The sequence below is a fragment of the Lutra lutra genome, chromosome 9, assembly GCF_902655055.1.
Source record: "Lutra lutra chromosome 9, mLutLut1.2, whole genome shotgun sequence".
Classification (NCBI taxonomy): domain Eukaryota; kingdom Metazoa; phylum Chordata; class Mammalia; order Carnivora; family Mustelidae; genus Lutra; species Lutra lutra.
The window spans coordinates 120782017-120807319 of NC_062286.1; the positions used below are offsets into that span (position 1 = coordinate 120782017).

A 25303-nucleotide genomic window follows, 5' to 3' on the forward strand; every position below is an offset into this window, starting at 1 on the left:
ACTCCAGTAAGTCGGACGCCAGTACTCAACATGGCGGCAGGCCCCGAAGCGGCGCAATCCAACTACGGGCGCCGGGCTCCGGGGGCGGGGCTCGTTGCCCCGGCCGGAGTCGGGGGGGCGGGGTCTTGGCCGGGACCGGGGGCTGGACTCCCGCCCCCGGCCGGGCCTTAGTGGCTGCATCTCCCGCTCCCGTGCTGAGGATCACGCTGGAAATCGCGGGAGCCGAGCGTGGTGAGGTGGGGCCTCAGGGTAGGCGGGAGGTGCCCGGGTTAACGGTCCAAGGTCCGGAGGCGCTCCCGAAGAGGGCGCCTCAGGGAATCCCGTTCGAGCAGCGGGTTCCCATTCCCCGGGACGAACCCGAGGCCCAGAGCGGGTCTGGGACTCGTCTTAGGGATTCCGGCCCCTTGCCTCCGCCTCCAGCCGCGGCCACCACTCTGGGCTCCAATCCGCGCAGAAGGGGATCTTCCCGACCCTCGTATCCACAGCTGCCGAGTCCGGAGGGGTCAGGAAAAGGCGCTGTGCTCTCCTTCCTGCGCGCGTCTCGCTCCCGGCTCCCAGAATTTTGCGACTCCCTCTGTCCTTGGGGCTTTGCACGTGATCTGTCCTAAAGCCCAGTCGCACCCGCCGCCCCGCTCCGGAACTCTGGTTCTCCGCAACCCGACTCAAATATCACTTCCTTGGAAACATTTCCCAACCGCTTTCTGCAGGCGCTGTTAATTCCACTGCTTGGTTTTTTGAACTCGTTGCACGGAGTTACTTTTCCTGCCCCCTTGTACACCCGTGCACTTGGGGTGTTATGTCTTGCCTTTTTCATCTCTAGATAACAGAGCCTGGCACATGATGACACTAATATTTCCTAAATAGTCACGAAGTGTGTCGAGTGCTACTAAATGTATTACAGGTGAAGGCCCGTTTAATCCTCACAGCAATTTCATAAAGTGGGTTCTCTGTCTTCACATTTTATGCAAGAAGAAATTGAGGCATTCGTAGATCATTTTGCCCAGAGTTCCACAACTAATTAGTGAGTGGAGCTGGGAAGTGAATTCTAGTCTGTGTATCCCCAGAGCATGTGATAATTTCACTGGATTGCCTTTGGGTTTGGTAAATGTCTATGGAATTGGTTTTTACTTTAACCCGTGTGTTACGGTGGGCACGGTTATGATGTGCATTTTGACTGGGAGGGCTTGGAAAGAAGATTTGATATCCCCAAATATAGGGAGTGAGTTTGGGACAAAATCCGGGCCAGAACCTACTTCCTGCCCTCTGTTCCTCAGGCACACTCTACTTTTCTTTGCTCCTTTTCCATCAGAGAACTGCAGACCTAGACCTCATCATTTCACAGGCTTTAGAAAATACCCCTGACAGAGCTGTGATTTCATATTTCATGATTTATGAGCTTAATGTAATGGATTAAGCCTAGAGTTTGGAAGCAGATTGGGCTTTCATGTTTGCTTGGCTACCAGTCATTTATATCCCTTCCATTTTCTGAGCATTATTTTTCTTGTCTGCAAAATGAAGACAATGATCTTACCTCAAAGGGTTTTTTGGTGAAGATTGCAGATAATTGTTTTGAGAAAGTAAAGTGCTATATAAGCCACATGATCCTTTTTTTGCTTTTTAGAAGGTTATAGAGCTGTGAGCGTTTTGTAAGATCATTGATGATATGGATCATGTTACCTAATGCCCTTATATTCTTTCATTCGGTCAGTCGAATATTTAATGTGTACCTACTCTATACCAGGCACTGTTTTAGGAGCTGGGAATATAACAGTCAATAAAACTATTCTTGTACTTGGGAAGTTTACATTCTGATAAGTATATTACACATAATCAGATAGCGACAGCACGTTATAAGGTAAATAGAAATACCAGTGCATGGAGGGGTGGTGATATTTTATATTTGGAGGTTAGGGAACAACTTTAACTGAGGTGACACTTGAACAGAGATCTGAAGGTGGTAAGGGAGCGAGCGAATCAAGAAGATAACTGGAGGAAGAGGCCCAGAGATGAGTGGGTGTCTTGTTGTGTTCCAAGCACATGCCTCGAGGAGGGCTGTGTGACTGGAGAGGAGTAGGACATGGAATTAAAACCATTGGGGGCTGGGACCAAATAATTAGGAGCCTCGGGGCCATGAAGATGATTTTGGATTTTCCTCTGAGTAGCCATTGGAGGGTTCTGAGTTGCATAATCTGTCACAGTTTTATTTATTTATTTATTTTTAAAGAGTTTATCTATTCATTTGACAGACAGAGATCACAAGTAGGCAGAGAGGCAGGCAGAGAGAGAGGGGGAAGCCGGCTTCCGGCTGAGCAGAGAGCCCGATTTGGGGCTTGATCCCAGGGCTCCATCCCAGGACTTTGGAATCATGACCTGAGCCGAAGGCAGAGGCTTTAATCCACTGAGCCACCCAAGCGCCCCAATCTGTCACTGTTTTAAAAGATCACTCTGAATACTCTGTTGAGATAGAACAAATTCTAGAATCAGGGGTGGTAGTATTACAACAGTCTAGGAAGCTTTTCCAGTAATCCAGATGTATTAATTCTCTATCACTGGGCAAGAAATCACCCCCAAATTTAGCAGCTTGAAATAGCAATTGTTATCTCACACAATTGTAAATTAGAAATCTAGGAGTGGGGCACAGTCGGGTTAAGTGTCCGACTCTTGATTTTGGCTCAGGTCCTGATCTTAGGTTATGGGTGGGATCCAGCCCTGCACTGGATTCCTTGCTTGGGATTCTCTCTCCCATGCCCTCTGCCTCTCCCACTCATGCTCTCTCTTTCTCTCTCCCTCTCTCTCAAAATAAATTTTAAAATCTTAAAAAAAAAAAGAAGAAGAAGAAGAAGAAGAAGAAGAATCTAAGAGCAATTTAGCCGGGTGTTTCTGGCCTAGGGTTTCTCGGGACCCTCTCAGGAGATGGCAGTCAGGTTCCTGGCTGCTTTGCTCCCAAGATGTTTCCTTACTGCTGGGCCTTTTCACAGAGCTGCCTGAGTGTTCTCAGGACCTGGTGGGGAGAGTGAAGAGAGAGAGAGAGAGGCCATAGTGCCTTTTATGACCTTTTCTTGGAAGTCATTTCTACTTTATTCAGCTTCATTAGCTTTATTCCAGTTCCTACCCAAGGAGAGAGAATTAGGCTCTGCCTCTTGAAGGAAGGAATATCAAAGAATTTGTGGGTGTCCCTTAAAGCCACCACACCAGGCAAGAGAGAGTGGCTTGGCTTGGGATGGTGGTAGTGAGGGGTTGAAAAGTGATAGCATCTGGTAGAGCCAACAGGTTTGCTGATAGATTGGTTATAGGGTGTGGGAGAATGGAGTAAATATGACCATAGGCTTTGGGGCTTGAGGCGCCAGAAGGATGGCATTGCCATATACTCAAATGGGGAAGATTGGAGGAGCAGAAGTCCATTTTTGGACAGGTTAACTTTGAGATGCCTCTTTAGACACCCATGTGGAGAAGTTAAACCGGTGTCTGGACTTAGTCTAGGAGTGTAAAGTTCCAGAGGGAAGTGTAGCTTGGAGACCTAACACAGGAGTCATGGATGTCTAGGTGCTATTTTAAGTCAGGAAACTGACGGGGATGAGGTTGCCCCGGAAATGAATGTAGATGGAGGAGAGGCCAGAAGCCTGAGCCCTAGGGCCTCCAACCTTGGGGACATGAGAAACCAGCAAAGGAGACTAAAGGGAGAAGCCAGAGAGATGGGAGGAAAAAAGAGAGAGGCCCCTCATGGGAGGTTTATGGATGGGGCCACAAGCTTTTTTTTTTTTTTTTGCTTCCCAAGTTTTATTCAAGAACTCATACAGAATATTACAGGTAAATGAATTTTAATCCTCATCTTCCCCTATCATGGTTAATCTGGAGGCAATGCAACTAATCACGTAGATTATTCTCCTCCAAATATTTTGCGGTGGGTTATTTCAAATACTTCTTGGAAAAAGGCACCTCAGAAATTAACAGCCATCTTGCTCTGGGTTACCGAAATTCCCAGCTTTTCCATTCACTCTGATGCTCTCTTGAAGAAACTGCTCAAAATTGGCAGCATCCATGATTCCAATCCATGGAATCCAAAAAATCCATGATTTTTTTAAAAAGTTATTTTAATTAACATATAATGTATTATTTGCCCCAGGGATACAGGTCCGTGAATCATTAGGCTTACACGCTTCACAGCACTCACCGTAGCACATACCTTCCCCAATGTCCATAACCCAACCACCCTCTCCCTACCTCCCTCCCCTCAGCAACCCTCAGTTTGTTTTGTGAGATTAAGAGTCTCTTATGGTTTGTCTCCTTCCTGATCCCATCTTGTTTCATTTTTTCCTTCCCTACCCCCCATAACCCCTGCCCTGCCTCTCAAATTCCTCATATCAGGGAGATCATATGATAATTATCTGTCTGTGATTGACTTATTTCGCTCAGCATAATACCCTCTAGTTCCATCCACGCCATTGCAAATGGCAAGATTTCATTTCTTTTGATGGCTGCATAGTATTCCATTGTATATATACATACACCACATCTTCTTTATCCATTCATCTGCTGATGGACATCTAGGTTCTTTCCATAGTTTGGCTATTGTGGACACTGCTGCTATAAACATTTGGGTGCACGTGGGTGCAGGGTGGGTGCAGTCAAGGATAAACCTCAGAACTTGCTTCTTTTTTTTTGTCCCTCCCACCCCCTTGCCACAAGTTTTTTCATGGGTGCCATAGCGTATTGGAGACAGAAAACATGCTGATTTTTTTTGTGTGTCCACAACAAAACAGAAATTGTCTCTATAGACATATATATATATATATATATATATATATATATATATATATTTATATATATTTATTTATTTTAATTTTCATTGTTCGGGAAGTAAAATGTTGTGCCCTCAAGCATTTTTCCTTTTCTGTAAGTGACAAATTCTATTTAATGATACTAGTCCCCATCCTAGTCCTTACAGTATACACACCTCTAAGTCTAGGTGGTGTTGCTTCTATTCTAGACTTTATTTAAATACCCCTTTTGGTTTGTTTCAGGTGAGGGGAACTCAACATAATGTGTATCACTCTTCTCTCACTTTCCACTCTAGGTTCAGAGGTTACTGCCCTTCTAGTCTGTTTCCTGGCGAAAGGAGGTGGTCAGTCTTGCTCATGTCTCTATCACTGTGGCAGACTGCCCAAAACTGAGCTCCCAATTCATGAGTGTCTATGGAATAAGTTAATGCATAAAAGAAGTGAATCTTTTTCCTTTTCCTGTCTATTCAGTGCTTTACAGTTTACAGAGCACACTGACCTCCACGGTGTCACATAAACACAATCCAGCCGCTAAGCATTTGCCAAATACTGACCTTTCCCTTTGCTGGGGGGACACGGAAACCTACCTTTCTTCTGGTGGTCTGCTAGTTCGTTTCCTGGGAGATTGACAGAGTGTTAATAAAACAGTGCTGAACTCCATCTTGAGGAGACTCTGTTCACTCCCTCTTTTTATTCTAGTTTTAATGAATTTAAGTTTTATGGGGATTTTTTTTGTTTTAATTGTAAAACACTTCAAATCATTTTTAAGATAAACTATTTTTAGAACAATTTTAGATTTATAGGAAAATGGCATAATACAGAGAGTTCCTGTCTGCCCTGCACCCCATTTCCCCTATTAGTAACATCTTACATTCATATGGTATGTTTGCTATAATTCCAAATCATTTTTTGGGGTAAGTGGAACATATAAATAAAACATGAACAAGATGAAGTTACTGTGTTTCTGGAAGCCTCAGTTTCCTTACCTGTAAAATGGGAGGATTGGACTAAATTTTTTAAATAGCTCTAAAATGTTTAAATTATCTGCTGAAATAAAATAATCATATAATTCTAATACAATTCCACTTCTTTACTGAAGCATTACTATCACCTTCCCAAAGAGTGTATACATCTTAACAGCAGCCGCTTTAAAAAAAGATTATTTATTTGAGAGAGAGAGAGAGAGAGAGAACACACACGTACAAACAGGGGAAGGGATAGAGGGAGAGAGAAAGCTCACTCTGTGCTGAGTGCAGAGCGCACTGAGGGGCTCAATCTCACAACCCATGAGACCATGACCTGAGCTGAAACCAAGAGTTGGACACTTAGCCAGCTGAGCCACACAGATTAACAGCAGCCCTAGCCTCATCCTAAGAGATGGTTTAAGTATGAGAATTCTGAGGACTGTGGCAGAGCTGCCTGTAGAGATAGTAGGTTGAACTATACAACATTACCATTTTCATAGGTTAAAGATGGGCAAATGTGGCAATTTTATATGGTTCAGCTCAACATTGGGGGATAGGAATTCAAAGGAGGGAGAGGATGCCCTTGAGACCTCTGAGACTCCCACTGCGTGCAAAAGCCCAGCCCCAGTGCTCACGGTATTAGGAGAGAAAAAGGTCCATAGGGTCCCTTGAAGCAACTGAGAGCTACTTTTGTTGCTGGCAGTGTTGGCAGCAAGAGTGGTTTCCCTGCAAGCTCCTGCCTCCTCCACAGGGAGAGACTGAGCCAGCATCTCACAGAGCCCCCCGGTGAACGGGTTGACACAGCCGTGGTGGAAAGGAAGGGCAGAAAAAGACGATCTTTGGAGTGTGGAGGAAGACCGCATTCACCCGGGTTAGAGGCTAGGAAGAGGCAGCCTGGAGTCCTGGTGCCACTCTACCCTTCCCACTCTGTGCCCTTCCCTTATGGTCTCCTACAGGCTCTACGAATTCCACGGTCTTCTGTTGTCCAGGAGGTAATGTAAATTAGTAAACTGAACTTTCCTCTGTAACTCTTACAAGAAAAGCAACAGCACAAGTGCAATGATAAATAGACACTAAAATCTGCTATCGGTGTGAGGGAGAGAATAGGCTGGGGCAACTGGAGTGGTGGGGGGGCTGGAGACTGGTGAACTGGAGAGCATATGCCCCCCCTTAGATAGGGGGCAAACACTCTTAACTGCACCTGGTCGTTGCCTTGTAGGGATGCGGGTCACAGGTCACTAGATATTCTGCTTTTCCAGAGGAGCCAGAAATCCTTTTTTTTTTTTTTTTAATTTATTTCTTTATTTTAGAGGGTGAGTGCTGGCGCACGCACAAGCAAGAGGGGCAGGGAGAGGGAGAGAGAATCCAAAGCGGACCCCCTTACCTCCCCAACCACCCCCACCCCTCACCCCTGAGCTGAGTGCAGAGCTAGCCTGGGCGCTCAGTCCCATGACCCTGAGATCATGACCTGAGCTGACACCAAGAGTCAGCCACTCAACCATTTGCACCACCTGGGCACCCCCAGAAATAAGAATTTTCGTATGCATTCTCCCAGTGGAAAATGTTTGTACCTAATTCGAATTCTTAAAAGCTTGACAGAGAGGGGCACCTGGGTGGCTCAGTGGGTTAAGCCGCTGCCTTCGGCTCAGGTCATGATCTCAGGGTCCTGGGATCGAGTCCCACATCGGGCTCTCACCTCAGCAGGGAGCCTGCTTCCCTCTTCCTCTCTCTCTGCCTGCCTCTCTGCCTACTTGTGATCTCTGTCAAATAAATAAATAAAAGCTTTAAAAAAAAAAAAAGCTTGACAGAGGCCGCACAATGGTGGAAAAGAACGAGCAGGTCACGTTTGTAACCTCTGCTAAGGTTTTAGATCTGCCTGGAGTGAGGCCCATATGCATTTCCTCAGCATCCTAATGACCAAAATGAATTAGACAGCTTCTGCTTTTGCGAATTCACAGATTAGTAGAGAAGATAGACAAGTAATAACGATAAGATGTAATATAGTCATTAGACTCTCTGTATTATATATACAGTTATATATATATTTAAATGTCTTAAATACATAGGGTCATATATGCAGCTATAAAAGTGATTAACTCTTCCCGAGTACATCTGGGATGACATGATAGGAGATGGCATTTGAGCCAGGATGTAGGAAGTCAGCAGTTTGGTGCATTAAAGGGATTTGGGGCCCCTGAAACTCCCAGTGTATATGCAAATGTTAGATTTGCATTTGCTGTATATACTACTTTCTTCATCTCTGTATATACCACTTTCTTCAGATGTTCACACTGATGGGTTGCTGGCTAGACCAAGAAGGCAGCTCTAATTTTCTATTTTTTTGATAGGTATTTGGGAAAACACATATTCCTTAACCCTTCTAGTGCGAGTCTCATGCCTCAGGGTTAATAAAATGAGAGCTCTAACCTACCCCTCTTCTCCCAGGTTATCGTGTGTTTCAGAAGCCTCAGAAACTCAGAGGTAACATGGCTGGGAACCTTCATTCATGGATGAGGGACTAAAAGGGAAATGGTATGTTCAAGATCACAGAGCCCATTAGAGGCAGAGCTTGAACTGGTGCCCCAAACTCTTCCTGACCACCATTCCTCCGCCTCTCCTTGTCTCTTCCAAGCTCTCTGCTTAGGCTGGCATCCCCCTGTCCCTGTCTCCCCTCCACCCCTGGGGATGGCCCAGCTCCTGCTGGGTGAGGAGGTTTGCTATCTTACTAAAGTTTGCTATCCTACTGAAGGTGAGTCTTTCCCCCTCCCCCTGCCTCCCCACTACACCCCTTGCTGTCTTAATGGACCCTCCTGGCCTGAAATGCCTGCTACTCTGTTTCTTCATCAGATGGTCAGACTTGCTGGTATTCAAATCCCTAATAACCGAATGTCAACTGTATGAACTTTGACAACTTTAATTTCTTAACGGAGGCTTAAGCTTTCTTTGTAAGCTTCAGTTTCTTCATCCGTATACAAAGAGTTCTAATATCACCTACGCTGAAGTGTGATAGGAAAGCATTGGAAGGTTTGAAGATTCTTGGGATCACAAAATGACCTAGCACGGGTAAAGCAGTGAACTGTGGCTGACCCGTAGACATACCTGACAAGGATTAACCGTGGTGGGGATTCACCCAGTTCACAGACCACCAGATTGGGTTAAATGCCAGTCCACTGTTTCCCCTTCCTGTCATTAACGTCTCTGTCATGATCACACAGACTACATTGTGTGGTGATTGTGTCTTTCTCCCCAACTAGACTAAAAACACCTTCAGGGATTCCTTCTGCAGATAGCTAATAGGCACTGTGCCAGGCACCAGGAACACGCAGGTAAACTGAGCACTCTTGGTCTAGTGCAGAGTTCCTGAAGGTGTGCCAGAAAACACTGGTTCTCTGAGGTTGTCTCATGATCCAGTGAGTTTGGGAAATGATGCTTAGCCCCTCCCCCTTTAAAGATTAGGGTCCATGTTAGTATTTTAAAGGCTCTGATGGATCCTGTAGTAAAGGAATCCACTTACTTTACCCAACACAGCTTTGTCAGATCTAGTGAATGTTTGATGAGTAAATTTGAATCGCCCAAACATTCCTTTCAACTCCTCTGTGTGCTTTGGTCCCCAGCTCAAGAGGAGGTCCAAGTGGCACAGGAATGATTAGAGACTTTACCAGGACTGAGCAGCCTCTGGCTGGATAGGGGCCTGTGGGTTTACCTGTCTGGTGCTCTCATGGAGACGGGAGGCCCTGGCTTGAACAATATGAAGCCCCAGGCACTGCAGCTGGTGCTGGAGGAGCAAGTACTGGCGCTACAGCAACAGATGGCAGAGAACCAAGCCGCCTCCTGGAGGAAGCTGAAGAGCTCCCAGGAGGCCCAGCAGAGGCAGGCAACCCTCGTGAGGAAGCTGCAGGCCAAGGTGAGGCAGCAGCCCGTCCAGGGAGGTGACGAGAACACCCCCAAGCACTGACTGCTGAGGTGGGATAACGGTTCCAGGAGACAGAGCCGTGTAGTGGGAATGTCCCTCAGCAGCCTCTCCTGTGACGCTCACAACTACTTCAGGAGAGATCGATCCTGTCGCTTTTAAAGATGGCGGTCCCCAAGGCTAAGTGGGTTGTCTATGTTTACTCCCCTTGGCTAGAGCGAGGACCTGGCCCTGTGTTTTCTGGTTCCAAAGCCTGTAATCTTACCCCTCCGATACAACAGGCATAGGGAGAGTATTATTAACCGACCAAATGGAAATGACGAGATGTTATGGCCTTATCCTGCTGTTGTCACCCAGACACTGTTCACACAGGGTTTGTCCCAAATCTTCCTGGGCCTTTGGTTTGGGCTGTTGGTACCAGCTGTGACCGTCACCCACACACTGCTCTGTTTGCCTCAGGTGTTGCAGTACCGGACCTGGTGTCAAGAGCTGGAGAAGCAGCTGGAAGCCACCGGGGTGAGTGAGGCTGTTTTGTGTCCCCCAGTGCCCTCAGCGGGTATACCTTTGAGGAAGGCCTTGTTTGCTGATTGACAGAGGCTGGGGTGTGATAAGGCCGTGTTTAGTGGAAGTCCTTCCTCTCTTCAGCCCCTGAGAGCTTTATCCCATAGATACTCTGATTGGATTGACTATTCTGGGTCTGTCAGCTGCCAACCCTTGGCTCTCTGAGGACAAAATGCAGCTTCAGGAGATTTAATCAGACTGGAAAGGATGTGGAATCAGAGGGAAGAAATGCATTTTTCCTCCAGAAGGTGTCAGTGTTTATCTGTCTTAGATGTGGGCCTTTGCAAGCCTAAACATGTTTGTGGCAGAGGAATTTATTTGTGCCCTTGGCTGGGTAGAACAGGCTTTGAAAAACTCATTGCCTTTGTTCCAGCTCTCTCTTGGCACCTTCTCACATTACCCTCAGAAAAGTTCTCTCAGAGGAAGAGAAAAAACAAAACTTACTGAGCACCATTCCGTGTAGGCCAGGCGCCATTACGCATTGTCATATAATGGTGTCACTCAATCTACGAGGCAACTTTCTGTGAGGAACGGTGTCTCCTTCATTTTGTAGTGAAGACTTTGTGGCTCAGAGAAGTTGAATAACTTCCCACAGTCCAAAATGTAGTGTAGTAGAAGTCAAGACTGTTAGTGAAAGCTCTAACTTACACTTCTTGGGTTGAAAGCTCTTTTCCCTACCCAGGGCCAACTTTCAGGAGACATTACTGGTTCACTTTTGGAGAAGGGGATGCAGTGGATTTACCTCCAGGATGTAGTGGTGGAGTAAAGAAGCATATTGCTAACACTGGAGAGGAGGAATAGAAAGAAAGCAGGTGGCTGCAGAAGGGGGCATCAGGCCATTGGTCTGAATGGTGTTCTCTTTGGTGGTAAAAAAAAGTCTTGTTTCTGTCTGGCTAAGGGACCAACCCCACAGAGGTGGGAAAGCGTGGAGGAGCCGAACCTGGAGCAGCTGCTGGTCCGATTGGAGGAGGAACAACAGAGGTGATGAACCCCAAGTTCTCTGGTCGGGGGGGTGGGGGCAGGCGATTCTGGTGGCCTGTGGGTTGAAAAAGCAGAGGGGGCACCTTGGCCCTGAGCGCTAATAGGGCTCAAACCACTGACCTCAGCCTTAGCCCTCCAGTCCCTGGCAATGGAAAATTCCAGTGTTTGTCGTCTTACTCCGAGAGGTCCAAGGGTTGGATCAAGCCTTTATTTTGCACTTGCTCCTGCCCCTCCCCAGTGCAGGTGTGAGAGTCTAGCAGAGGTGAACACCCAGCTTCGACTGCACATGGAAAAAGCTGACATGGTGAATAAAGCGCTTCGGGAAGATGTGGAAAAGCTGACAGTGGACTGGAGCCGAGCCCGGGATGAGCTAATGAGGAAGGAGAGCCAGTGGCAGATGGAGCAGGAGGTAAGAGGGACGGGAGGGCTTGCACTCTGGGCACCAACCTGGTCGGTGCTGGAAAAGGGTACCTTCAGGACCTGGATGGAAGCTGAGCTGTCACTAGAGTCCCTGGCTCTCCTCCCCACTCTGGCTGGCAACTTTGCCCTGCCTCGGCGCTTGGCTGACTCCTGTCCTTACCTGCCTCATCGAGGTTTTGCTAACAGGTGGCATGACACTCAGAGCACCTCTGTTCCTGCATGAGGGACTAGCTTTGGTTCTAGAAGGATCTGAAAGCTTGCTGACTCCCTTCTTCTGGAGGTCTGCATATCTAGAAGCTAAGGAGGTAGCTATTGAACCAAATGGGAAAGAAAGACTAGATAAAGACCCTGGGAATTTTCAGATCCCAGTGCAAGGAAACGAATGTTTCCCGAGTCTTTGCTGGGTGCCAGGCACTGTGCTAGTCCTCACTGTAAGTCTGTGGTAGTAATGGCGGGTTAGCAACGACTATTTATCTTTTTCTGACCCGCTCGGAGGAAGGTCATATGCCATCTCAAACCCTTTGACTTCTTAAATGCCACTGCTAACTTTATTAAGCACTTCAGTGTGACCTGAATATAGACACCCGTTCATAAGCTATCTCCGGTAAGTCCCTCCTTCCCTCCCTCGAGTAGTCAGGAGGAATGCAAGACTCCTGTGCTGGCAAAAGATGGCCCTCTGCCCTTTGACATGACCTGGGTTTCTGAATACACAGTTCTTCAAGGGCTACCTGAAAGGGGAGCATGGTCGCCTTCTTGGTCTGTGGCGGGAGGTGGTGACCTTCCGACGCCATTTCCTGGAAATGAAGTCAGCTACTGACAGGTTAGTGTGGGGATAGGAAAGGAGGTTTGCCCCTGCTGATTCTAGTCTTAGGACAGTGGGCTGCTGTAGCAGCGGGGCATGAAGTGGGGGGGGGGGGGGATGGAAGAGTGGGTGGGGGAGGGAAGATATTGCTGGATTCAGATGATTTTCCCAGACCTGCTCCTCGGGCTTCACTGGGCCGGATCTCGATGCTCCTTTAATCCATCCTTACTGGAGTCTGCTCTTTCCTGCCTTGTACTCAGAGACCTGACGGAGCTCAAGGCTGAGCATGTTAGGCTTTCGGGGTCCCTGCTGACCTGCTGTCTGCGCTTGACTGTGGGTGCCCAGTCTCGAGAATCTGAGGGATCTGGGAGACTGTATGGCAGTGAGCCAACCCAGCTGCTGCTTCTACTAACCAAGACCCAGGAGCTGGAGAAAGAGGCCCATGAAAGGAGCCAGGAGTTAATGCAGCTGAAGAATCAGGGCGATCTGGAGAAGGCTGAGCTACAGGATCGGTGAGAAGGGCTGGGGTCTGCTGAGGGTGGTGACTCCCTTAGGGGGACTGAGACAGCTGATAGGGGTTGGGGGTAGGGTGTGAAGAGTGTTCCCCCCACCGGAGGGGAAGGAAGAGGTGCCAGAGGGAGTCTAGTTTGAAGCCACAGTTGGGGCCATGTCACTGTCCTCTGCCCTCAGACTGTCTTGCAGCTCAGCTTTTCTCCTGTTGATTTACAGACCTAATGGTGGCTGTTATCTGTCAACACCAACCTACTCCCATTCCCAGAACAGCCAAGCTCTTCCATGCTTCCCTGCCTTGGTACATGCTGACCTTAGCCTGGAACGCTTCCCTCCCTTCTGCCTCCACCTTATCCTTTAAGGCATGGTTCTGAGAAGCCTTCTCTGAGCTCAGTAGCCTGTTAAATTTCTATGCCCTCGTGTGGCCTTTTGACTTGCTTGTTACAGCATTGATCTCACTGTTTCTCTCTGATTCTTTAGCTTTTTTTTTTTTTTTTTTAAGATTATGACAAAATAGATTTTTTTAAAAAAATAGTAAGAAGGGCAGGGACCCGAGCGAAGAGCCCCATTTGAATTTCTGGACAGGTTGGGGCTTATACCCCATAGCTAGGGTTGTGTCACCACCTATTGGTGGTGGATGTAAATAGCAGTTTGCTTTGGGTTGGGTTGGGAAGGACTAGAGACCATGTCTTAGTTATGTCTGTGTCTCCAGTGCTTGGCATTTCATCTACTGTAGAGTAACATTCAATGAATGTTTATTGAAAGATATGATGATTAAATGAATGACCATACAGTGAATGAAGACTCTTAGATATTTTTTATTAATTATTAAGACTTGGAAAAAAAATAATTTTAACTCCTAAATAACATTATTTAAGAAATGTTTATTTAGGGGTGCCTGGCTGGCTTGGTAGAGTGTGCAGCTCTGGATCTTGGGGTCATGTGTTTCAGTCCCTGCTAGGTGTAGAGATTACTTAAAAAAATATAAAATCTTTAAAAAATATATTTATTTAGCTACCCATAGAATACTAGGTACTGAGCTCCAAGATGTAGCATTAAGTGACAAAGTTATGTGATGATTTCCCTGAACTTTGAGGTTAATATCACAGAGGTTGACCATAATCTTCCCCAAATTACCCCTTCATTTTCCTTATCAGAGACCCTTGGTCCGGAGGGACCTGGGGACTCTCCCACGTGGCAACTCTGATGTTCTTATTGGCTTCAGGGTGCTTGACTTCAAGACCAAGTGGGGCCTGGAAAGGCCTGGCCCAGGGCTTTCCTTCAGCTCTCGGGCCCTCAAACACGTGCTCCAGCCATGAGATGTGGTAAATCCCTGCATGTGTCTGAGTGCCTTTCCCCCCAGTTCAAGGCTATAGCATCATGTGGTACTCAGGGAGTACAGGGGCGGGGGTACCCAGGTGGCTGTGGGGGGGGCTGCAGTGGGAGTGTCTGTTGGGGCTGGGGTGTGCTACGTGATATGCCTGTCCACCTCAGTGGGCCTCCCGGATGACAGTGCTGTGCTCTTCTCTTTAGGGTGACCGAGCTCTCTGCTCTGCTGACCCAGGCTCAGAAGCAAAATAAAGATTATGAGAAGATGCTAGAAGCTCTGAGAGAGACAGTGGAGATCCTGGTACGTGACCATTTGTTCTGGAAAGGAGTTGGGAGTGGGTCTGTAGGTTCCTTGTCCTTTATGGACAGATGATGCGGGATACCAGTTAAATGTGCCTTGATAAAAACCAAAAAAAAAAAAAAATGTTGGCTGAGTCTGACAATTAATTAACTCCTTGATTTACTCATTCATCAGTAAATACTGCGTCCCGTCCCTCCTGCATTCCTGAGGAAACTACAATGATGTGCACACCCAAAATGTCCTTCTCAGAGAGAGTGGGACACACGTTTCGAGGCACACCAGCAAAGGGTGGGGTTGTGTTAGAGATTCAAAACCTAGTCACATGGGGAACAACTGAGGAGTGTGGCAACGGTCAGCTTGGAGAGAGAAGGGCTTGAGGGAAGACATAATGGCCGCCGCCACAGACCTGAAGGACTGACATCGGGGGAAGGAGTTGGCTTGTTTAATGTTTTCGGGTCGGCACAGGCAGTGTCGGTGACTAGAAGCTACAGGCTGGGACAATTTGTCTACCAGCAAGAGAGGCTCCATAGTTGAGAAGTCTGTCCTGTGGAAGAGTGAGGTTCGTATCCCTGGCTTCTCATCTGCCAGAGATATTATCAAAGGGACTCTCTGAAGGTTCGCCTAGTTAGAACCTCTGGCTTAATTCCACATTTCCTTTTGTTTCTTAGAATTTTTAGATCTTTCTCTTTAGGCAGATCCTGAATGACCATCTACATGCAAACCTCTGGTCTTCTTATCCAAGCTGGGATCAGCCAGGACTCAGTAACTTATGCCTTTTGGTTCCTTTTGGTCAGAAATTTGCAAAGTCTGATGTCTGCAATGCCTAGATAATGCCAAAGAGCAAAGTGGGTTCAGTTGTAAGGATTCTGGTTGGTTGCCCAGCGTTGTCAGAGTTCATTTTGAGTACAGTAGGGGACACTTGATCTCAATATTAAGGAAACGAGGAGGCATCGTAGGGACCACGGGACCCCGAAAAATACAAGTCTCCTCTAGCAGAGGCACCCACTGTTCAACTTCAGAAAATTACTGCTGTGGGGGCCTGGAGGCTGGTATGGCTCATCTGTTAACATTTTGAGAAAAACCAGAAAGTCAGAATTTCTCAATTCATAAAATCTCTCAAAATCTCTCAATTTATAAATGTCAGTTCAAGTTCTGTGCAGGCCAAAGAAAACACAGCTGCAAGTGTGTGTCTTCAGGCTTTCACTAACAATATGATCAGAAGAAAGTGAGGAAAGCTCTGGGGCTTGGGGTTTCTCTGGTCTAGCCTTAGGTCTCCAGGATCGCTTTGATGTTCAGGGACAGCTGCCACCCTCCCTCCCATGACAGCTGACATTCATTGAGCATTTTCTTTGTGCCAGGTACTGTGTTGAGTAACTTACCTGCATCTTTTTCATTTAAGCCTCAACACAAACCTGTGAAGTAGTTTCTGTTAATTTTCTCTTTTTTAAAGAGAAAAGAAGCTCAAAGAAGCAGCGGCCTAAGGTTGCCAAGCTAGGACGTGATCGAGTAAGAACTCTAACCTAGGCATTCCCATTTGGAGCTCTGATTTGCTTACTCTGAACTCTTAATCACCACATCCCACTGTCCTCAGAGTCCTGGGACAACAGTAGCATTTACCTGTGGTCAGGGAAAAAGTAGCATTGACCGAAGAGACAGAATGAGCTTCTGATTCATTTGGAGCCTGGAACGGTAGATACTTCTGCAAGTTTGGCTCACAGCTCTGTCTTGTTCCCTGTTCAGGAGACAAATCATGCAGAATTAATGGAACACGAGGCATCTCTCAGTAGGAGTGCCCAAGAGGAGAAGCTGTCTTTACAGCAGGTGATCAGGGATATAACCCAGGTACTGGTAAGCCTTCTGTTTGTGGAAACCGGATCATGGCTCACCGCTCCGCAGGCCTCCTTGTCCTCTTAGTCATGCCTAGGTTTCCATACTCTGAGATGCTTGGGTCTTTGAGGAATGAGTTCTCTGAGTGTCTTTGAGGACGGACTTGCTAAGGGGTAGCTAAGCATTCACGTGCTGGCCCTGCCTACTGGAACAGGCCCTCTTCCTTATTGCCATCTGCAAGTCTCAGGCCAGTGGATGGACTCTGGTCTTTGTTACATCAGTATCCTCTCCTTTCTTCATTTCTTCTTTTGTTAATTGCCTCAGAGAGTACTCTAGCCTTCTTGCTAGTCCCAGGTTTGGGTGACCAAAGGTGAGGGATTGGAGGAACCAATTCTTTTTGCTCTCAGATACCCTCCACCCACCTGTAGGGGAAAGGATGTGAGAAGGAAAACGTCAGGTTTGTCCAGGATGTATCCATTAGTCTTCTCAAGTTAGTCTTCTGTGCGGACTGTAGGCCTTGGTCAGTAGGGTAGTGACTCTGCTGTGTTGGGTTTCAGGTCATGGTGGAAGAAGGGGACAACATGGCCCAAGGCTGTGGTGAGGATTGCTCCTTGGGGTTGGACGCTAGTGGCCTCTCCTCCCAGTTTGATTCCCAGGACCCAGAAAAGGCCCTTACTCTGGTGCGTTCAGTGGTGACTCGAAGATGCCAGGCTGTGCAGGTGAGAATCTGACCATTCCTCCTCAGCCATGAGTATGGGTGTCCGAGCTGCTCTGTGCCCCAGGTACCTTCCTCACCTGGATGGCCCCTTTCTTTTTTTAAAAGATTTTATTTATTTATTTGAGAAAGAAAGAGAGAGAGAGAGCATGAGAGGGGGTAGGTCAGAGGGAGAAGCAGACTCCCCGCCAAGCAGGGAGCCCGATGCGGGACTCAATCCTGAGACTCCAGGATCATGACCTGAGCAGAAGGCAGTCGCCCAACTGACTGAGCCACTCAGGCGTCCCTGGACTGTCCCTTCCACTATGTTGACCAGTCATGAGGTATTTTCAACGCTCCCAAAGTGTTCATTAGAATCTCTCGCTGTCTGCCCAGTTGTCCTTGTGGCTAATGGGCACATTCCGTGTGCCCAGTGGTATGCTTCCCTTGGCATGCCATCTTTGTATAGCACTACACAAAGACACGCCACCGGAGCCCTGGAAGACCACGGGCAAGCATTCCCGAGTCTAAGGGTTCCAGCCACACTTAACCATCTCCATGACCGCACCCCAGCACACATCTGAAGATGATGGACCCCAAGACTCCAGGCAGCACAGAAGCCCAGTAGTAATCTCTCATCCTCTGTCTTCTTGACTGGCCACGTCTCTATTCCTGGCTTACCCTGATACCAGCCCTCAGCTGCCTCACCCAGCCCCACTCTCAGGGGGCTTCATTCTGCCCTCTTGGTCACCATCTCACTTCTGTCCCTCTCCCTCCATAGGACTTAAGGCAGCAGCTTTCGGGCTGCCAGGAAGCTATGAGCTCCTTGAGGCAACAGCATGATCAGTGGGAGGAGGAAGGCGAGGCCTTGAGACAGCGGCTGCAGAAGCTCACTGGAGAGCGGGACACTCTGGCGGGGCAGACTGTGGACCTCCAGGGGGAGGTGGAGTCTCTTAGCAAGTAAGCAGGGGGCTGTTCATCTTTCCCCCTCCCCGCTCCGGCTCAGTCCTCATCCAGCCATTTACTCACTCCCTGGACGTTTCTGGTTGCCTGACCCTGACCCCCAGGGCTGTCCAGGGCTGTCCTGCTTTGTGTTCTGCTTATCCCTGCCCACCCACTTTGGGGTCTTTGTGATGAGTTAAAAAAAAACAAACAAAAAAACAAAACAAAACAAAAAAACGTTTCCTGCTCAAAAGGGAAGATGAGATTTTGAAAGGAAACAGACACCTCTGTCCTTTGATCCTGTGATGTCTGCTTCTGGGAAGCCTTGGAGGTTCCAAGGTTCCTGCTCGTCTCTGGTCTGCTTGTTCCAGGGAGCGCGAGCTGCTGCAGAAGACCAGGGCAGAGCTGCAGCAGCAGCTGGAGGTGCTGGAGCAGGAGGCGTGGCGGCTGCGGAGGACAAACGTGGAGCTTCAGTTGCAGGGGGACTCGGCTCAGGGCGAGAAGGAGGAGCAGCAGGAGGAGCTGCACCAGGCTGTCCGGGAAAGGGAGCGCCTGTACGTGTGCCCGGTCCCCTCCTCCCTGAGGCTTGATTGTCCCTTCAATTCCACACCCTCCTCCACCCACTCCCATCTCATAGAAAGTAGAGTAAATCGAAGCCTGGCATGCCGTGGGTTTCCACTAGCTTACTCTGCTCCTTTTGCAGAAGGCTGAATACAGCAAGTTCACCCAGGCTTTTCTGAGCCCTGCTAAGGGCTGGGGCACTGCGGGGTACAGAAACTAGTAAGACCCAGGCCCTGATCTCAAGCAGTTTGCAGTCTCATGGGGAAAACAGACAAGTTAATAGCAAACTGTAGCATGAGGCCAGATGAAGTATGAGGGAACCAGAGCTTCCAGCTGGGTCCTTTGGATGCATGGGAGTGACAGTTGATAATGGAAAGCCTCATGGAGGAGAGGGTGGTCTTTGAGCTGGGCCTGGACATATTTTGATTGGTAGAGAGTGGGAGAGGGGCCAGAGGGACAGATTAGCAAAGATAAGGATGCAGCAGATTCGTGGCATATACAGAGTAGGCTAGGCTGGCTGGAGGGTAGGACTTATCCCAGGTAGTAATGGGAGATGAGTTGGTTAAGAAAGGGAATTCCAGGGGCACCTGGGTGGCTCAGTAGGTTGAGCCTGTCTGCCTTCGGCTCGGGTCGTGATCTCGGGGTCCTGGGATCAAGCCCCGCGTCAGGCTCTCTGCTCAGCAGGGAGCCTGCTTCTCCCTCTCTCTCTGCCTGTCTCTCTGCCTACTTGTGATCTCTCTCTCTCTGTCAAATAAATAAATCTTTAAAAAAAAAAAAAAAGAAAGAAAGAAAGGGAATTCCAGAATCAAGAGACCTAGCGAATCTATAAATGCCCATATATAATGTCATAGAAAAGCAAGGTCTTTCGAGCTGGCGAAAGCTTGGTTAAAATTATGGCTCTGCCGCTTGGGTAGATTATTTTATTTGTATAAAATGGGGATGATAGTATTTACCTTGAAGGATCCGTGGGAAGGTTAGAGTACTGTCTTGCAAAATGCTGGAATAGAGCCGGCATGTGGTAGGTCTTCAGTAACTGGTAGCCGGGACTGTGTTCTTCCCCTCTGGTAGATTCCCCTCCTCCCCTGTGCCCTCGCTCCTTGCAGCAGGAGGCACGGATAATGGAATCTTGAAGGACCACTGTAAGAATCATGACTCATGCAAGGAATGGTCTCCCCCATACCAAGAAGAATAGACAATCCACAAAGATAATTATGTTTTTAAATTTAATTAGTGTGAACTGGTAATACATATATCAATATTTATTATGACCTGAAAGTCAAAACTATTGAAAAAGATAAACACAGGGGTGACTGCGTGCCTCAGTCGGTTAAAGTGTCATGCCTCAGTCGGTTAAAGTGTCCAACTCTTGATTTCGGCTCAGGTCATGATCACAGGGTCTAGAGCTGGGTGTGGAGCCTGCTTAAAAGCCTCTCCCTCCCTCTCCCTCAGCTCCTCCCCAACGTTTCTCTTTAAAAAAAAAACAAAACACAGAGATCCTCTTCTCTGTTTCATCCATCCCATTTCCCTTCCTTCTATAGGCAAACCCTTTTTTTTTAAAGATTTTAAGATTTTATTTATTTATTTGACAGACGGAGATCATAAATAGGCAGAGAGACAGGTAGAGAGAGAGGAGGAAGCAGGCTCCCTGCTGAGCAGAGAGCCCGATGCAATCCCAGGGCCCTGAGATCATGACCTGAGCCAAAGGCAGAGGCTTTAACCCACTGAGCCACCCAGGCACCCCTCTATAGGCAAGCTCTTAAACTGCTTTGTTACTTGTCTTTCCATCTGCTTCATGCAAATACATGCATAGATCCTTTTTTTTTTTTTAACTAAATTTTATTGTTTTATTTTAATTTAATTTTTTTAAAGATTTTATTTATTTATTTGATAGAGATCCCAAGTAGGCAGAGAGGCAGGCAGAGAGAGAGAGGAGAAAGCAGGCTCCCAGCTAAGCAGAGAGCCTGATATGGGGCTCCATCCCAGGACTCTGGGATCATGACCCAAGCCAAAGGCAGAGGCTTTAACCCACTGAGCCACCCAGGCACCCCTATTGTTTTAAGTAGGCTCCAACACCCAACATGGGGCTTCAACCATGACTCTGAGATTAAGAGTTTCATGTTCTACCAAATGAGCCGGCCAGGCACCCCTATGCATACTCTCCCATCCAAGTACTAACCAGGCCCGACCCTGCTTAGCTTCCGAGATCAGACGAGATCAGGCGCGTTCAGGGTGGTATGGCCGAAGACCCCTATGCATACTCTTAATTTCTCCCAATGTGTGACTTTTTTCACTTTATATGTCATGAAGTTCTTACTGGTTTTTAGGGACCTTCTTCATCCTTTTGCATGGCAAATATAATCACACTCCTGTTACCTTTTGGGGTGTGGCGACTCCCTGAGATTGCCCCCAGCCTCCTCTCCTTTCCATTCTAGTCAGGAGACGCTGGCGGGCCTGGAAGCCAGACAGTCAGAATCGCTCAGTGAGCTCATCACTCTTCGGGAGGCCCTGGAGGCAAGTTGCCTGGAAAGGGAGTTGCTGAGGCAGGAGCAAACAGAAGTGACCTTGGCGCTGACCAGGGTAGGTGGGCCTCTACCCTTCACTTGCTTGGGGAAGATGAGGGGGTTTTAGAGAGTTGTGTTTCTAGGCAAAGGGCATGTATCCTGACTCATTCTTCACCTTCCCAAGCAAGACCCTTCGTATTCCCTACGTCACTTAGTTGCCTCTGCTTTTGGCCTCTGTCTCTCCCAATGTACTCTCTATGCTGGAGAGTGACGTCAGTCTGGTGACGTCAGTCTCCTTCCTGTAACCATTCAGTGGCTTCCCAGCTGCTTGGTGACAACTTCAAAGCCCTTTGCATCTGCCCCAAACTGTTTCCAGCCTCCTCCTCTCGCCAGATCCTGTCCTAACTCCCCATCCGCCTCAACTGCTGCCACCTAGCACTGATCACGTTCTCCCGCTTCACCCTGCTCTTTCCTGCCTCCGCTGCTTGTGGACTCCTCGTCCCTTTGGCTGGACTGCGTCCTTCCTCTCCTTCTACCCACAAACTCTTCCTCACCTCTGAATACCCACCTTCGCTGCCAGCTCTTCTGCCAAACACTTCTGATTCCCCCAAACCGAATAAATGTAGTAAATAATTTCCAGAGCACTGTGGGGTTACATTGCCTATGAAGTCCTTGCAGTTCTAGTTGTTTGTACATCCTGATGTCTTTGCCTCTACCGTGAGCTCTTCTGCTACTTCTCGGTGATTGAAGGAAGGAAAGGAGGGAGGGAAAACTTGTTTCGAATGTAAGAGAAGGAAGAGTGTTCTCTGTACAAGGACAGCAGCAGGTGTTGGGGACGTGAGCTGCTCACCGTGGCAGGAAAGCTGGTGCAAGGCATCGCTTTAACTCTCCTTGTTTTTAGGCAGAACAGTCAGTTTCCGAACTGTCAAGTTCTGAGAACAGCCTGAAGGCTGAGGTCGCCGATCTTCGGGCTGCTGCTGTCAAGCTCAGTGCCTTAAATGAGGCTTTGGCCTTAGATAAAGTTGGACTGAACCAGCAGCTTCTCCAGGTGAGCAAAGACTTCTCTGATCCGTAGGGTAGGTCTGGGCCCTGACGGAAGGCCAGCCAGTGACTGATAAGCCTGATGCCCATAACAGGGAAGAGTCTGTAATAGATCAGCCCAAGATAGCTCAGCTCCTAAATGTAGTCCTGAAATGAGCAAAAGGAGCATTGGGGGTGCAGAGGACAACCAAGACTATAATGCCTGGGCTTGGCCATTAGAAATAGTCCCCTTTCACACCTCCAGCAGAACCACCTATGGGCTGTAGGGTAAAATCACCAGGGCCAGGAAGAAGGCCTGCATCCTCTGGAAGGAAGACTAGATGTTTAATCTCATCGCATGAGATAATAGCAATCACCAGAAAAGGATCTGCTGAAGAGCCTACATCTCAAAGAGTCTTCTCTGTGGGTTGCAGATGTAACATGGCTCTTCACTACCACTGTTACCTTGAGCCCTGGAAACGTTCCAGAGTCCCTTTATTCTGAATTCTTTGAGAGTAAGCGTTTTTGCCTTATAATCACCATCCACAGCATCAACCCACCCAGTGCCTGGAACACAGGCACCAGACCAAACGAATGCACATAGTCCGCCTCTCCTATAAGCCCTCCTGTGTTCCTCTTTGGAGAACAGAGTCCCATCTCCCTCGGTTTTCTGTCTTAGCACTTGATCCGTAAGCTGTAACCATTGGTCTTTGACGCCTTTCCCATTCTGACCAGTAGCTGGAACAGGAGAACCAGTCTGTGTGCCGCAGAATGGAAGCAGCAGAGCAGGCGAGAAACGCTTTGCAGCTGGGCCTGGCGGAGGCCGAGAGGGGCCGGGAAGCCCTTCAGGAGAAGAACACTGTCTTGGAGGCTCAGCTGCAGAAGGCAGAGGAGAGCAGGGCTGAGCTGCAGGCAGACCTCAGGGGCATCCAAGAAGAGAAGGAAGAAATTCAGGAGAAGCTAAGCGAGGTGAGAGAACAGACCTGATGCCATTACACGAAGGTATCGCACAAACCCATTGTAAAAGATGAAAACTCAACAGAAATGGTTCAGAAAGTGGGAAGATCTTACTTCCTAAAAATGACCGATATTACTAGTTTGGAGTACATCTTCCGATTTTTTTTTTTTTTTTTTTTTTAAGATTTTGTTTATCTGACGGGGCAGGGGGAACACAAGCAGGGGGAGTAGGAGAGGGAGAAGCAGGCTTCCTGCTGAGCAGGGAGCCTGATGTGGGACTCGATCCCAGGACCCCGGGACCATGACCCTAGCCAAAGGCAGATTCCCAACAACTGAGCCACCCAGGTGCCCCACCTTCGTTTTTTAAGAGCGTTCCTATAAGAATCCTTCAGTTCCCCCAGCACCTCACACCCTCTGGCTTGAATTAGATGCCTGTCCTAGGTGTTCTACCTCCAGAATATTCCAGCCACCACACCACACACAAGGCACACTGTGGTATAATTATCCATTTATACTCTCCACTGTTAGACCGAAAGCTCCTTGAAGACAAGGCTGTGTCTTACTTGTTTTTATTCTTCCATCTTTTTTTTTTTTTAGATTTATTTATTTATTTATTAGAGAGAGAAAGAGAGTACATGCAAGAGCATCAAGAAGGCGCAGAGAGAGAGAGGGAGAGAGACATTAAGCAGACTCCATGCTGAGCACGGAGCCAATGGACCCAACATGGGGCTTGATCTCACAACCCTGAGATCATGACCTGAGGCAGAAACCAAGAGTCAGCCACTTAACTAACTGCACCCCTCCCCCAGTCTCCCTGTTCCTCCACCTTTTAACAAAATGTCTTGACACCTAGCAGCAACTCAGTAAATTTTTTTCTGAGCCAGTGGCTCAGCTCAAAGGTCATCTTTCTGCTCTACCAAACTTCTCACTGCCCAAAAAATGATACATAAACCTCCTTTCCAGAGTCCCTTTCTCAGAGACTGATCACTTTCTTCCTGATGTTTTGGGTGTCTTACTCCTTAAGACTAAAAGCTCCTTAGAGGTAGTTCTCTTCTAGCCCTAACACACAGGTCTCGCACAAGAGAGAGTGTGCTTCCTGGCCTGGGAGTTCTGTAGGCTGATACAGGGAGTAGGATTTGCATGAGTGGGCGACTGTCCGGACTCACAGAGCTGGGTCGGGAATGCCTGAAGGGCCAGTGGCCCTAACCTGGTGATAGCAACCCAGGGGGGTTCCTGCCTCCACTCTGTAGCTTGCCCATTTCTTCCTCCCAGGCCCGTCATCAGCAGGAGGCAGCCTTAGCTCAGCTGGACCAGCTGCAGCAGGAGACAAAGCGACGGGAAGAAGTGCTCGCTCGGGAAGTCCAGGAGAAGGAGGCCCTAGTGCGGGAGAGAGCCGCCCTCGAGGTGCGGCTGCAGGCTGTGGAGCGAGACCGGCAGGACCTCTCCGAACAACTGCTGGGTCTCAGGTAGGACCCAGACCCAGTTTGGACAAGGGCAGAGGGAGCGTTTTGAGGTGAGGGGGAGCCAAACCAAGTTCCAGGCCCAAAGTATCACAACTCCTAAATGAGTTGTGAATTTATCGCTGCTCCCTAATTTCTCCGGGTGGTCAGTACTTAGAACCAAGTTAAGGGGCCTGATGGGTCAGAGCTCTTCCTGATTCCTGAACCTCACAGCTCAGCCAAGGAGCAACTGGAGAGCAGTCTGTTTGAGGCCCAACAACAAAATTCTCTGATAGAGGTCACCAAGGGCCAGCTGGAGGTCCAGATTCAAACTGTCACTCGCGCCAAAGAAGTCATTCAAGGTGAGACCCCAACTGGAATGGGGACGCTTCATTCCATGGGGATGTGGAAAGCCAGCAAGGTCGTGGGAAGTTTTCAGAGGTCCTGCTGTAGCCAGGCCCAGGGCCTCCGAGACGGGGGTTTGCTCCCGAGGTCTGAGGAGAGGGTAGAAAGAAAGAGGGCAGAGGCCGAGTGGGAGCTCACCCATCTGTGTCATCTCAGGGGAAGTGAGGTGCCTGAAGCTGGAACTGGACACCGAGCGGAGCCGCACAGAGCAGGAGCGGGAGACAGCAGCCAGTCGGCTGGCCCAGGCTGAGCACGAGGGGCAGACGGCCCTACAGCAGCAGAAGTCAGCCCATGAGGAGGAGGTGAACCGGCTCCAGGAGAAATGGGTAGGTCATGGATGTGGTTGGGGACCGGGAGAGGCAGAGCTGGCCTCCCTTAAGTGGGAACTCCACCTGCTGAC

At 48.4% G+C, this 25303-nt stretch overlaps 1 protein-coding gene across 13 annotated transcripts in view; it reads left to right on the plus strand.

The window, feature by feature from the left end:
• Positions 1-97: 97 nt before the first annotated feature.
• The window catches only part of CEP250 (centrosomal protein 250), a 47949-nt gene continuing 22743 nt past the window's right edge, over positions 98-25303 (plus strand). Inside the window, exons 1-20 of one of the 13 annotated variants that reach the window (XM_047743702.1) lie at positions 98-236; positions 8189-8275; positions 8998-9069; positions 9358-9647; positions 10113-10169; positions 11113-11195; positions 11439-11604; positions 12329-12435; positions 12678-12929; positions 14461-14557; positions 16298-16405; positions 16942-17103; positions 17860-18038; positions 18392-18574; positions 21014-21158; positions 21984-22130; positions 22841-23071; positions 24332-24525; positions 24733-24860; positions 25060-25229. In XM_047743702.1, coding sequence (XP_047599658.1) covers positions 9462-9647; positions 10113-10169; positions 11113-11195; positions 11439-11604; positions 12329-12435; positions 12678-12929; positions 14461-14557; positions 16298-16405; positions 16942-17103; positions 17860-18038; positions 18392-18574; positions 21014-21158; positions 21984-22130; positions 22841-23071; positions 24332-24525; positions 24733-24860; positions 25060-25229 — 2595 coding nt within the window. In that variant the 5' untranslated portion in view covers positions 98-236; positions 8189-8275; positions 8998-9069; positions 9358-9461. Of the gene's footprint in view, positions 237-5529; positions 6736-8188; positions 8276-8997; positions 9070-9357; positions 9648-10112; positions 10170-11112; positions 11196-11433; positions 11605-12328; positions 12436-12677; positions 12930-14154; positions 14253-14460; positions 14558-14608; positions 15117-16297; positions 16406-16941; positions 17104-17859; positions 18039-18391; positions 18575-21013; positions 21159-21983; positions 22131-22840; positions 23072-24331; positions 24526-24732; positions 24861-25059; positions 25230-25303 lie in introns of those variants that run through there. The other 12 variants (XM_047743708.1, XM_047743707.1, XM_047743704.1 and 9 more) reach the window with 12 other exon arrangements.